The 13,827-nt window shown below is 57.8% G+C and overlaps 1 protein-coding gene and 2 long non-coding RNA genes across 3 annotated transcripts; all 3 read right to left on the bottom strand.

The window, feature by feature from the left end:
- Positions 1 to 1,377: 1,377 nt before the first annotated feature.
- Positions 1,378 to 2,356, bottom strand: LOC135974696 (uncharacterized). The gene is made up of 2 exons (XR_010591807.1): positions 2,240 to 2,356; positions 1,378 to 1,556 (listed from the first exon to the last, which is right to left on the bottom strand). It is a non-coding gene; the product is annotated as an uncharacterized LOC135974696 (long non-coding RNA).
- Positions 2,357 to 2,741: 385 nt separating this feature from the next.
- Positions 2,742 to 10,406, bottom strand: LOC135974840 (killer cell lectin-like receptor subfamily B member 1C). The gene is made up of 5 exons (XM_065563870.1): positions 10,145 to 10,406; positions 9,472 to 9,570; positions 4,894 to 5,043; positions 2,934 to 3,088; positions 2,742 to 2,765 (listed from the first exon to the last, which is right to left on the bottom strand). Exons 1-5 carry the CDS (start codon positions 10,218 to 10,220, stop codon positions 2,742 to 2,744), a joined length of 504 nt encoding a protein of 167 aa, XP_065419942.1. The 5' UTR covers positions 10,221 to 10,406.
- A 901-nt stretch (positions 10,407 to 11,307) lies between these two features.
- On the bottom strand, positions 11,308 to 13,098 carry LOC135974695 (uncharacterized). The gene is made up of 3 exons (XR_010591806.1): positions 12,947 to 13,098; positions 12,241 to 12,353; positions 11,308 to 11,562 (listed from the first exon to the last, which is right to left on the bottom strand). It is a non-coding gene; the product is annotated as an uncharacterized LOC135974695 (long non-coding RNA).
- Positions 13,099 to 13,827: the final 729 nt, after the last annotated feature.

The following is a 13,827-nucleotide window of genomic DNA, read 5'->3' as shown; positions in this document are numbered from 1 at the left end:
ACCCTCTAGTCTGTCATATGCCCATAATATCCCAGCTCCATGCGGACCCTGCCCCCGGCCCCTCCCTGGGGTGGCAGCCCAGCCCTGACCCTGCTGCTGGGACATGGATAACATGGCGGGGAGGGCAGGGGAGAGGAGGGGGTTACAGTCACTACCTTGGTTCCCAGCTGTGGACAGGCTGCCCCTCTGGGGCTGCGGGACCAGCCCCGTGTCGCCCTCCTCGTCCTGCATCGTCCCCAGGCAGAGCAGCAGTCGAGCTCCCCAGGGCAGCGGGGGTGGGGCAGGGCTGCGCTCCTGCTGGAGCAGAAGCCTCCACACCTCTGAGAGGGGCCCAGGCATGAGACCTCACAGGAAACTGAGTCACTGCCCCGGACACGTGTGGGCGGCAGGGGGCCGGTCAGCCCCACCGGCCTCAGCTCCGCCCCCCTACTCAGCCACAACAGTACTCACAGCCAGCCACGGACGCCCCACCCCCTTCAGCTGCAGCCGCCCTGATACCGGGGTGAGGGGCACAGTCTGTCCAGGGGCTTCTCTGGCCCCCGTCACTAGAGCCTCTGAGCCCATCCCCCACAGCGATGGACTGAACCTCTGCCACCCCGGGGGGGTCATCGTCCCCTTTACACAGCAGCAGGGACTGTTTCATGCTCTGTCCCCAGGCAGATTGTCACACGGCAGCCCCGAACCCCCCATGTCCCCAGATCTGCCCTTTCCGAGTCCTGCGCCTTTCAGAAACCTCCTTACGGTGGAGCGGAGGTTGCTGGTGCCCCCAAAGCCTGACCGTGCTCAGTGCGGCTGCCCTCACAAGATCCCCCCAAAAGGGTGTTAACGTGGCCAGGAAAGCAAGTCCCAGATCTCCAAAGGTAGGAGGGTGCAACCAGGGCTCCCGTGTGGCCCCGAGCCCAGTGGGCCATTAGCACCTGAGTCTGCGGAGAGCCTGAGCCAGTCGCCCTGACAGGTGTGAGCTGTCCCGAGCGGAACTGACCCAGCAACGCTGCTTGAGTCTGCCGAGAGCCTGAGACAACTGGGCCGAGAGGGGGCAGCTGCCCCATTGTTACAGTAGGAGTCGATCCCCCGCTCCGGGAGGGGAGTGGGGTCTAGTGAGTCAGAGCTGGGAGGATGGGTGTCAGGACTGCGGGGTTGTCTCCTAGCTCTATGCTAGGGGCGTGGGTTAGAGCAGGGGGACAGGGATTCCAGTGTTGGGACAATAATTCCTAGCTCTGCAACTGACGCTCTGTGCAACCCTACCCGAGTCAATTCTGTTATCAGTGCCTCAGTTTCCCCATCCATGTTATGGGGATGATGAATCTGACTGAGCCTGGGAGGTGCTTTGAGATCCTCACATGACAGGCACTAGATAACGTCAAATATCTCTCATGATGCTTTTATTGATGAAAGGCTCCTTGCCATTATTAAAGGGCCACGGATGCCCCGTTCAGAGTGCAACTGCGTCTCTCTGGCAAATCCACCGAAGTACAGAGCCGCAGAGGTCAGAATGAATCCGATTCCCCTTCACCGCCCCACAGCTCTTCCCCTCAGCCGGGCCTGACACCGGGAACCTGCGGGACAAAGGAGAGGGCCCCTGTCAGCGCGTGTGGGTCCATCACACGCAGTCGGTAGCGGCTCTTCCCTGTTCTAACGGGATCCGCAGCCGTCGTCTCCTCCAGCTCTGCCCTGGGGCTGCCCCCTCTCCCCACTGTCAGAGCCCTGGCCGGGGTCTCGAACGGCCTCTCCCTGCCCAGAGCCCAGGGACCTGCTCCAGCCTCATCCTCCGTGCTGGGCTAGACCCTGTCCAACTCCCTCCCCTGTTCCGCGTCTCCTCCCCACCGGGCTGGGCCGACGCTGCCCCCTCCTGGTCCCCTCCTGCCTCTCTGGCTGCTCTGTGTCTCCACCTCCCCCCACCCCATTGTCTGGGGGATCCCCAGGGCTCTGGCCTGGCCCCTTTGCTCTTCTCACTCCACATCCCGTCTCTGGGCCACCTTCCCCGCTCCAGGGCTCCAACCACCATCTCTGTGCTGGACGCTGCGCAAATCCCTCCCTGCCCCATGGCCCTGTCTGCTCTCACCCAGCCCCCCTCTCAGCCGGGCCCCCCAGCCCCCATCCTGGGGTCTCAACATCGTCTGACACTGAACACGGCTCCCCCTGAGCTCCCGACCTTCCCCCCAAACCTCCCCCATCCCTAGCCCTGGCCCCTTCTGCCCACGGAGGGGAGGGAAAGGGTTTGACTCAAGGAATCACTCACAGGCTCTGATCCAGCCGGGAGCCGTCCAGCCAGGTCCAGGCCTTCTCCGAGGAGGAGATGGACAGTCCAATCCAGAACAGATGTGAACCTTGTGTCGGGTCCAGTAGGGACTCCTGCAGTGAGTGTGTGACAGGCAGCTGGTGACCAGACGTGCTGTCGGGCTCTTTTCTTGTGAATCCAGGTTGTCAACAACTTCAGGAGCAGAACGTCTGTCTGTCTGTCCATCTATCCCTATACACATCCATTATCCACCCCATTTATCTACCCCCATACACACCCAACTATCCCCCATACACACCCATATATCCATCCGAACTATCCACCATAGACACCCCTCTCTCCATCCATCTGTCTCCAGCCATCCCCCGTCTCTCTGTAGCCACCCATCCTCACACACCCAGCCCCTCTCTCCAGCTGAGCTGTGCTGGGCACACCCGAGAAGGGGGAGGGTGCTGGTGGCTTTAAGCCACCTTTGTGTGCCCCTGATCCTGGGGCTAGTGATTTAGGCTGGGATTGTGAAAGCTGCCTAGGGGGTTTGGACACCCCATTATTAACAATGCTAACAGAATGTCCAAATCCCCCAAGCAGCTTTGAAAATCCCTATCCTACCATGTAGCCTATGCGCCCTTGGACTCTATACCCAGGGCCCAGCCCTGCAGGGGCAGCTCCAGCAGGAAGGTATCATCCCCTTTACCAGCTCCTCCTGGTCCCGGAGCACCAGCAGCTGGGAACCCCTCTCTGAGCAGTCGGTGCGGCTCTCGCTCCATGTTTTACCTACTCTGGAGACCCAGTAGCACTTGTCCCCGCGCAGCCGCCAGTCCGTGGGGCAGAGTTTGCACCCGGAGCCCCCTGCAGAGAGACAGGCGTCATTAATGCTCTGAGCGCTCTGGGCCTCATTCCCGGCTACTCCCTTCCTGCGACTGGGGCAGGAACAGGGTTCAAATGGGTTTGAGTCCCCTTTGTGCTCACTGAAATCTGGGGCTGGGCCAGGCCTTGCCTGGCTCGTGGTGTCAGTTACAGCAACCTCGGGGCTGCTCTGCCTTATCCAGTGCTCCCGTATGGGCCCTGGGGAGCAGAGAATACCCATAGTGCACTGCACTCCAGCCACACTGCCAATCTGCCCCCCATTTTGGGAGTTGAGAACAGGGTGGGTGAGGGCCCTTACCCCAGCTCCACACCAGCTGGAGAGCCCCACCTCCCCCCCCCAGGACAGGGGAGATTCTCAGTAGCCTATGTACCTACTTTAAAGCCCCTTTACACTGCCAGAATGGCCTAGAACGGTCTTGGAGGAACTGGGGGGAATGGATGGTGTTAAGCTGGGAACAGGAGGGGAGGCTGGGACCCAGGGGTGATGGGGAATGGGAGGGGACATGGGGCCCAGATGCCAGGGAACGGGAGGGGGTGGGACCATAAGACAATCTCACTAATAAGATGTGAAACCCCCGCCCCCCTCACACACACACACACACTCAGAAAAAAATTGGCCAGCTTTGTATTACATTGTGTCAAGTATCAGGGTGTAGCTGTGTTAGTCTGTATCCACAAAAACAACGCGGAGTCCGGTGGCACCTTAAAGACTAACAGATTTATTTGGGGATAAACTTTCGTGGGTAAAAAACCCACTTCTTCAGATGCATGGAGTGAAAATTACGAATGCAGGAATTATTATACAGGCACTTGAAGAGAAGGGAATTACCTCACAAGTGGAGAACCAGTACTGACAAGGCCAATTCAATCAGGGTGGATTTGGTCCATTCCCAATAATAGATGAGGAGGTGTCAATTCCAGGAGAGGCAAAGTTGTTCTTGTAATGAGCCAGCCACTCCCAGTCCCTAGTCGCTCTGTTATTTTCCTTGTTGGGCCTGTCCTGTAGTAGGTGACTTCTGGGTACCCGTCTCGCTCTGTCAATCTGTTTCCTCACTTCCCCAGGTGGGTATTGTAGTTTTAAGAATGCTTGATAGAGATCCTGTAGGTGTTTGTCTCTGTCTGACGGATTGGAGCAAATGTGGTTGTATCTTAGAGCTGGGCTAAATTCGGTTGTATCAGACAGGGCCTGATTGAATTGGCCCTGTCGACACTGGTTCTCCACTTGTGTGGTAACTCCCTTCTCTTCATGTGTCAGTATAATAATGCCGCCATCTGTAATTTTCACTCCATGCATCTGAAGAAGTGGGGTTTTTACCCACAAAAGCTTTTGCCAAAATAAATCTGTTAATCTTTAAGGTGCCACCGGTTAGGGTGACCAGACAGTAAGTGTGAAAAATCAGGACGGGGGTTGGGGGTAATAGGATCCTATACAAGAAAAATACCCCAAAATCGGGACTGTCCCTATAAAATCGGGACATGTGGTCACCCTACCACCAGACTCCTTGTTGGTTTTTTTGTATTACATTGTATGACATTGTTATTAAAATCTTCAAGGCTGGGTATTACCCTGAACGGCCACTAGATGTCGCTGCCCCAGGCCCAGTCCCAGTTGAGGCAGGTACATTCATGGCCTGGCACCGAGCGGGGCTGGTGGCTAGATCGGTGCAGCCAGCAGGGGGCGCCGTGTCCCTGCCCTGCAGGATCCCCAGGGGCTGGGACGGCAGCTGGGTTCCCACTGGCCGTGCCCGGGGCGGAGGGCGGCTCAGAGACACACGAGCTGGGGTTACCTGCTGGGCCGGGCAGGGCCGGGTGGCACAGCTGGGATCGGAAACGCTCCAGGCGGGCGCTGCATTCTGCTGTGCTGGGGTCTCTGCTCCCAGCTCCTTCGCAATCAGGGGCTGCCGGGGTCTGTCCCTTCTTTGATGCCAAGTGGGAAGCTGCAAAGCAGTGTCGGTGGGAGGTCAATGTGATGGGGGGTTGCTGGGTAAAAGCACAGCACAGAGCCCCACGGAGACACAGGGCCTGACCTAAAGCCCGTTTAGCTCCATCTCCTCTGACTCCCGTGGGCTTCGGAGCAACCCCAAAGGGACATGGTCTAAAAATGTGGCTGGGATTGAAAATGGGGGGTGCCTAAATCCTTTGGGCCTTTTACAAACCCAGCCAGTGTTTGTATCTAAGTTATCCAGCCCCCATCAAAGCAGTATCAGAACCTCAGAGTCTTTGCTAGATTTTGCCTCCCAACCGCACTCTGTGAGGCAGGCCACAGGGCTGTTATCCCCATTGTACAATTGGGGAAACTGAGGCACAGAGCTCCTCACAGTGGCGAGGACCAGCCTCGGTTCCGGGCTAGGCACAGGCCACCTGACCCGCTCCTCTGGGACTGCAGGTTCAATACAGTGTAGCCCTCCTCACTGTGTGTCCTGCCCTGGTGAGCGAAGGTGCCGGGACCAACGTGGGCGGGGGTGTGAGATCACACAGGAAGCCAAGACGCTGGGCTGCAGCCACGTGGGCATCAGGGCGGTGGTCACAGCGTCCGGCCTCAGGGGCTCTCTGCTGCTACGGAAGTTGATTCAGTCAAAACCGGGCTCCCAGACACCTCCCCCTCCGATGCAGCCACCCTGATCCCAAGGTGAGGGGCACAGCCTGTCTGTTGTGGTGTTTATCTGGCCCCTGTCACTTGCTGTCTCTGTCCCTCACCCACATTCCCTGTGATGCAGGGGAGACTCATGGGGACAGATTATTCAAGAGGTTTAGGCAGTTAAAGCTGAAGAGAGGCCCCGAGTGGGGTTTTCAGAAGCACCAAGGCCCAGATCCTCAACAGGATTTAGGTGCCTAACTCCCTTGGGTGTTGGGCACCTAAATACATTTGAGAACCTGGGCCCTAGGAGCCCAATTCCCATTGACTTCAATAGGCGTTAGGTACCTAGTGGGTTGGTTTTAGGTGCCTAGATGCATTGTTAGATACCTAAACCCCTGTGGAATTCCAGCCTTAAGGGACCAGCCCAGGGTCACACGGGGAATCAGTGGTAGAACCAGCTGGCTCATGGTGAAGGGGTGGAAAGGCTGGGTGGGTCCACAGGGCAGGGGCCTGATGAAAAGCTCCGGAGGGCCTGGGGTGCAGGGTGCGCGGGGAGCGCCCTCCCACAGGACTTGCTGTAGGTAAGCCCAAGAAGCGGAGGATAAGGCTGCCCTCACCTCCTGAAGCACACGCCGGGGAGTACGAAGGCTGGAGAGCCCCATGCTCTGAGCGAGCGTCGGGGATCCGCCCAGTCTCCTCCGTCGTAGTCCAGGAGGTCTCCGAGTCTGGTGACTTCTGCCAGGACCAATCTCTGTTGCACAAGTTACAGGAGGTTGCTGGGTAAAATCACCAGCAGAGACACAGGGCCTGACCCAAAGCCTGTTCAGCCGCTGATTCCAATGGGATTTGGAGCAGCCCCAAAGGGCCAGGGTCTAAAAATGTGCTGCAATTGAAAGTCTGTGGGAGTTTGGTGCCTAAATCCCTTGGGCCTGTTTGCAAACCCAGCCAGTGTTTACATCTATTTAAGTTACCCAGCCCCCATCATGGCAGTATCACAGTACCTCACAGTCTGTACTGGATTTAGCCTCCCAACACCATGAGGCAGGGCACAGGGCTGTTATCCCCATTGTGCAGGTGGGGAAACTGAGGCACAGAGCACCTTGAGCTGGAGAGGACCAGCCTGGGTTCCAGGCTGGGGACAGGCCACCTGAGCTGCCCCTCTGGGGCTGCATGTTCAGTACCGTGTACCCCTCCTCGCCTTGCGTCCTGCCATAGAGATTGGAGGCTCGGGCTGGGATATGAGAACGCACAGGAAGCCGAGAGGCTGGGCTGCAGCCCTGTAGGTGTCAGGAGGGGGTCAGAGCATCCGGCCTCAGGGGCTCTCTGCTGCTACAGAGGTTGACGCAGTCAGGAAAGGGCTCCCAGCCAGCCATGGGCCCCCATCCCCCTCCACTGCAGCCTGCAGCTGCCCTGAGACCAGGGGGAGGGGCACAGCCTGTCTGTCGAGGGGATTGTCCAGCCAACTTGTGATCTGTGTCCCTCACCCACAGTCCCTGTGAGGCAGGGAAGGAAGACAGGGCAGGTTAGTCAAGGTGTTTAGGCTGCACCTAAAGCAAGAGTGACCGGCCGACCTGAATGGGGCTGGACACTCCCGAAATGCAAGTTCAAGTCCCGGGCCTGGATTCCCTGCAGTGTCACTTGAGGCTCAGGGGCAGCACCAGCCTCTTTGGGGGGAGGGGGGCCTTAGCCCCACCCCATGGCCATGAGTCCCCACTCTCTGCTCCGCCTCATCCCGCACGAGGCCCCGTCCCTCCACCTGCCCCGGGCAATGTACCCGAGGGTGGGGACACGGGCTGGGGGCTGCTCTTGGGTGGATCCCTGCAGCAGCCTGGGCTCCCTGGATAGCTCTTATGCAGTCTGCCCGGGGGGTGGGACCATGGAGGGGGAGGGGATCCTGCATGTGTCCTGCTTTTCCCTTCTGCAAAGGTGCTCACCCTACCAAAAGCTGCAGAAACAACAAGGAGTCTGGTGGTACCTTAAAGACTAACAGATTTATTTGGGCATGAGCTTTCGTGAGTAAAAACCTCACTTCTCCGGATGCATTCAAAAGCTGCAGAGACGCACGTATGCCCAGCTCCTCAAAGCTATTGAGGGTGTCTAACTCCCTGGGTCCTAGGTGCCTAATTCCCATTGGCCTCAAGGGCCTTAGGCACCTGGGCGCTTTAAGAAAAAACCCACCTGACCCCTCTCTGCACCGTAACCCCTGTGGCAATCGAGTGCTAAGGGACCACGCAGAGAATCTATAGTCGAACCAGGAACTGGGCCCAGGGCTCCTGCATCCCAGACTAGCACATGCGGGAAATGTTTCGTTTTTCCTTTTCCTTTTAGACCCTTAAGGGGGGAGATTGCGGCGGGGAGGGGGGTCATGGGACTGAGCTGTTGGGGGGTTTTTACATTTTTAAAAATTTTTTATCATTTTTTGTAAATGGGGGGAGGGATAGCTCAGTGGTTTGAGCATTGGCCTGCTAAACCCAGGGTTGTGAGTTCAATCCTTGAGGGGGCCACTTAAGGATCTGGGGCAAAATCAGTACTTGGTCCTGCTAGTGAAGGCAGGGGGCTGGACTTGATGACCTTTCAAGGTCCCTTCCAGTTCTAGGAGATAGGATATCTCCATTAATTTTATTTTATTTTATTTTTTTTTAAATTGTTCATTGTTTTTCTTTAACGTTGGGGTTTCTCCTCCATGGTTTGGATTTCTTTATTTATTGGGGTTTTTGTTTGTGTTTTTCCTCTCTTTGATTTTTCCTTCATCGTGTTTTTAACTGTTTTTTTTGGGGGGGGGGGCGCCCCAGACGCTCAGAACCAGGATCCTTGGGTTGCTATTGAACTATTTGCTCAGTCCCTGCCTGAGGGCCTGAGCCTCTGACTATCTGTTTGCTGCCCCGCCCTAACCCAGGGCCGGGGCGTATACGGTACTCCTTGTGCGGCCCTGCCTGGAGGTCTGGGCCACAGGCTGGGTGTTCCCCAACCCAGCCGAAACGGCGTAGCGAGGCGGTGTGGTGCCCCACAGAGGGATGAGCCCCGAGTGGGTTCTTGTACGGGGGGGGGCAGGTTTTTCATTTATTTATTGTTTTATGTGGGGGGGAGACATTCAAGTAGGGGGCGGGGGAATACATTCCCCCCCCCACTGGATTTTTAAAATGTTTTAACGTGACTTTTGGTTTTCATTTTTTTCTTCTCTCCCCACCCCACTTTTTTCTTCCCCATCTTTCCTCTCTTGCAAATCATTTTCAGAAAGAAAAAGGTTGTTGGGTTTTTTTTTTTTTTAAAGGAGGACTGGGAAAGAATTGTGATCAAAAAGAAAGCAAGGGGGTGTGTGGAATTGATAAACAAGAAAAGAAACATTTCCAAAATGATTTTGATAAACAATTTTGCGTTGAATTTCAAGGTAGAAAAAAGGCCACTTTTCTACTACACGACGTTTTGTTTGGAAAAATATTTCACCCAGCTGGAGAGACAGACAGGACTGTCTGGTGCTACATTAACCGACTGAGAAGTGAAGTGTGTGGAACATGCCCATGTCAGAGTGAAAGATCTCACACCTGCATGCTCGGAGTCTATCACCGGAGCTGATGGCTGGATCCTGTGTATGGGATACTTCCCCGGGCCGTGAAAGTGGGTGTGGGACCAGTGAGTACAGGGGACACTGGGGGAGTACAGAACACACAGGGCCCGATCCTGCGTTCCTCAGGCAGAACTCAAGGCAGGGGGCGTGGGGCACACCGGATCTGGCGTAATCTCAAGTCCCAGAGACCGGGACGCAGGGAGTCTGTTCCCAGGCACTTACCCACACGGCTCAGCACGATCACAGTCAAGATCAGAGAGATGCACCCGGCGCCCAGTGCCACTAAGCAGTGTCTGTGCCCGCGGAGATCAGGAGGGGGAGCTGGAACAGGGACAGTTGGGGGCTTAGGGTCAGCAGCTGCGGGGGAAGGATCAGGGGTTATTTCACTGCTAGCATTAGAGGCAGATCCTCAGCTGGTGTCACCCGACCCTGCTCCACGGAGCTCAAATCAGGAAGATCAATTGTCACAGACACACTTTTTCTATCCTTAAATGCTCCTGGCCAGATCTCCGCCGCTCTCAATCGGCCGTAGCCCCAGTGCAGTCCATGGGGCCAGATCCCAGCTGGTGAGAATTACTCCAAGTGCATCGATTTCAGCAGAATTTATCCTGATTTACACCAGTTGCAGATCTGTCCCTTTGACATTGCAGGGAAAAACAAACTCCATTATTGCGACAGCAGTGGCAAGAGACCCCAGCTGAGATCCGGGCCCCGTTGTGCCGGGCGCTGCACAGACACCCAGCGAGAGACAGTCCCTGCCCCAGCTGAGATCAGGGCCCCGTCGTGCCGGGCGCTGCACAGACACTCAGCGAGAGACAGGCGCTGCCCCAGTTGGGACACAGATCTGATCCCATGGCGGGGAGGGTAGAGGAGGGGAGGGGGTTACAGTCACTACCTTGGTTCCCAGCTGCGGACAGGCTGCCCCTCTGGGGCCGCGGGACCAGCCCCGTGTCGTCCTCCTCGTCCTGCATCGTCCCCAGCAAAGCAGCAGTCGAGCTCCCCAGGGTAGCGGGGGTGGGGCAGGGCTGCCCTCCTGCTGCAGCAGAAGCCTCCACACCTCTGAGAGGGGCCCAGGCGTGAGACCTCACAGGAAACTGAGTCACTGCCCCGGACACGTGTGGGCGGCAGGGGGCCGGTCAGCCCCACCGGCCTCAGCTCCGCCCCCCTACTCAGCCACAACAGTACTCACAGCCAGCCACGGACGCCCCACCCCCTTCAGCTGCAGCCGCCCTGATACCGGGGTGAGGGGCACAGTCTGTCCAGGGGCTTCTCTGGCCCCCATCACTAGAGCCTCTGAGCCCATCCCCCACAGCGATGGACTGAACCTCTGCCACCCAGGGGGGATCATCATCCCCTTTACACAGCAGCAGGGACTGTTTCATGCTCTGTCCCCAGGCAGATTGTCACACGGCAGCCCCCCCCCACCCCCCACGTCCCCAGATCTGCCCTTTCCGAGTCCTGCGCCTTTCAGAAACCTCCTTACGGTGGAGCGGAGGTTGCTGGTGCCCCCAAAGCCTGACCGTGCTCAGTGCAGCTGCCCCCACAAGATCCCCCCAAAAGGGTGTTGACGTGGCCAGGAAAGCAAGGCCCAGATCGCCAAAGGTAGGAGGGTGCAACCAGGGCTCCCGTGTGGCCCCGAGCCCAGGGCCCCAGCTCCTGTGGGCCATTAGCACCTGAGTCTGCAGAGAGCCTGAGCCAGTCGCCCTGACAGGTGTGAGCTGCCCCGAGCGGAACTGACCCAGCAACGCTGCCTGAGTCTGCCGAGAGCCTGAGACAAATGCGCCGAGAGGGGGCAGCTGCCCCATTGTTACTGTAGGAGTCGATCCTCTGCTCCGGGAGGGGACTGGGGTCTAGTGAGTCAGAGCTGGGGGGATGGGTGTCAGGACTGCGGGGTTGTCTCCTAGCTCTATGCTAGGGGCGTGGTTAGAGCAGGGGGACAGGGATTCCAGTGTTGGGACAATAATTCCTAGCTCTGCAACTGACGCTCTGTGCAACTCTACCCGGGTCAATTCTGTTATCAGTGCCTCAGTTTCCCCATCCATGTTATGGGGATGATGAATCTGACTGAGCCTGGGAGGTGCTTTGAGATCCTCACATGACAGGCGCTAGATAACGTGCCAAAGATCTCTCATGATGCTTTTATTGATGAAAGGCTCCTTGCCATTATTAAAGGGCCACGGATGCCCCGTTCAGAGTGCAACTGCGTCTCTCTGGCAAATCCACCGAAGTGCAGAGCCGCAGAGGTCAGAATGAATCCGATTCCCCTTCACCGCCCCACAGCTGTTCCCCTCAGCCGGGCCTGACACCGGGAACCTGCGGGACAAAGGAGAGGGGCCCTGTCAGCGCGTGTGGGTCCATCACACGCAGTCGGTAGCGGCTCTTCCCTGTTCTAACGGGATCCGCAGCTGTTGTCTCCTCCAGCTCTGCCCTGGGGCTGCCCCCTCTCCCCATTATCAGGGCCGTGGCCAGGGTCTTGAATGGCCTGTCCCTGCCCAGAGCCCAGGGACCTGCTCCAGCCTCATCCTCCCTGCTGGGCTAGACCCTGTCCAACTCCCTCCCCTGCTCTGGGTCTCCTCCCCACCGGGCTGGGCCGACGCTGCCCCCTCCTGGTCCCCTCCTGTCTCTCCGGCTGCTCCGTTTGCCCCCCTCCCCCCGCCCCATTATCTGGGGGATCCCCAGGGCTCTGGCCTGGCCCCTTTGCTCTTCTCCCTCCACATCCCGTCTCTGGGCCACCTCTCATGCCCCCAGAGCTCCAGCCACCATCTCTGTGCTGGACGCTGCGCAAATCCCTCCCTGCCCCATGGCCCTGTCTGCTCTCACCCAGCCCCCCTCTCAGCAGGGCCTCCCAGCCCCCCTCCTGGGGTCTCAGCATCGTCTGACACTGAACACGGCTCCCCCTGAGCTCCTGACCTTCCCCCCAAACCTCCCCTGGCCCTGGCCCCTTCTGCCCACAGAGGGGAGGGAAAGTGTTTGATTCAAGGAATCACTCACAGGCTCTGATCCAGCCGGGAGCCGTACAGCCAGGTCCAGGCCTTCTCCGGGGAAGGGACGGACAGTCCAATCCAGAACAGATGTGAACCTTGTGTCAGGTCCTTTAGGAACTCCTGCAGTGAGTGTGTGACAGGCAGCTGGTGACCAGACGTGCTGTCGGGCTCTTTTCTTGTGAATCCAGGTTGTTGACAACTTCAGGAGCAGAACGTCTGTCTGTCTGTCCATCTATCCCTATACACATCCATTATCCACCCCATTTATCTATCCCCATACACACCCATCTATCTATCCAACTATCCCCCATACACACCCATCTATCCATCCAACTATCCACCATAGACACCCCTCTCTCCATCCATCCATCCCCAGCCATCCCCCGTCTCTCTGTAGCCACCCATCCTCACACACCCAGCCCCTCTCTCCAGCTGAGCTGTGCTGGGCACACCCCAGAGCGGGGAGGGTACCGGGTGGCTTTAAGCCACCTTTGTGTGCCCCTGATCCTGGGGCTAGTGATTTAGGCTGGGATTGTGAAAGCTGCCTAGGGGGTTTGGACACCCCATTATTAACAATGCTAACAGAATGTCCAAATCCCCCAAGCAGCTTTGAAAATCCATGTCCTACCATGTAGCCTATGCGCCCTTGGACTCTGTACCCAGGGCCCAGCCCTGCAGGGGCAGCTCCAGCAGGAAGGTATCATCCCCTTTACCAGCTCCTCCTGGTCCCGGATCACCAGCAGCTGGGAGCCCCTCTCTGAGCAGTCGGCGCGGCTCTCGCTCCACGTTTTACCTATTCTGGAGACCCAGTAGCACTTGTCCCCACGCAGCTGCCAGTCCGTGGGGCAGAGTTTGCACCCGGAGCCCCCTGCAGAGAGACAGGCGTCATTAATTGTCTGAGCGCTCTGGGCCTCGTTCCCGGCTACTCCCTTCCTGCGACTGGGGCAGGGATGGGGTAAAATGGGTTTGAGTCCCCTTTGTGCTCCCTGGGGCTGGGTCAGGCCCTGCCTGGCTCCTCATGTCAGCTACAGCAGCCTCGGGGCTGCTCTGCCTTATCCAGTGCTCCCATATGGGCCCTGGGGAGCAGGGAACACCCACAGGGCACTGCACTCTAGCCACACTACCAATCTGCCCCCCATTTTAGGAGTTGAGAACAGGGTGGGTGAGGGCCCTTACCCCAGCTCCACACCAGCTGGAGAGCCCCCCCCCCCCCCCAGGACAGGGGAGATTCTCAGTAGCCTATGTACCTACTTTAAAGCCCCTTTACACTGCCAGAATGGCCTAGAACGGTCTTGGAGGAACTGGGAGGAAGGGATGGTGTTAAGCTGGGAACGGGGGGAGGTTGTGGCCCAGGGGTGATGGGGAATGGGAGGGGACATGGGGCCCAGATGCCAGGGAACGGGAGGGGGTGGGACCATAAGACAATCTCACTAATAAGATGTGAAACCCCCGCCCCCCTCACACACACACACACACAGAAAAAAATTGGCCAGCTTTGTATTACATTGTGTCAAGTATCAGGGTGTAGCTGTGTTAGTCTGTTTCCACAAAAACAATGCAGAGTCCGGTGGCACCTTAAAGACTAACAGATTTA

This window comes from Chrysemys picta, chromosome 12 (genome assembly GCF_011386835.1).
Source record: "Chrysemys picta bellii isolate R12L10 chromosome 12, ASM1138683v2, whole genome shotgun sequence".
In the NCBI taxonomy this organism is placed as follows: Eukaryota; Metazoa; Chordata; order Testudines; family Emydidae; genus Chrysemys; species Chrysemys picta.
Note: the sequence above shows the minus strand (reverse complement) of the source record. Positions and strands in the feature narration are given on the sequence as shown.

Excerpts from the sequence above, each read along its gene's own strand:
- LOC135974840 (XM_065563870.1), bottom strand. The coding sequence starts at position 10,220 with ATGCAGGACGAGGAGGACGACACGGGGCTGGTCCCGCGGCCCCAGAGG. Across the intron at positions 9,571-10,144 it reads GTCCGCAGCTGGGAACCAAG|CTCCCCCTCCTGATCTCCGC; the intron begins GTAGTGACTGTA and ends TCCCTGTTCCAG. Across the intron at positions 5,044-9,471 it reads GATCGTGCTGAGCCGTGTGG|CTTCCCACTTGGCATCAAAG; the intron begins GTAAGTGCCTGG and ends ACTGCTTTGCAG.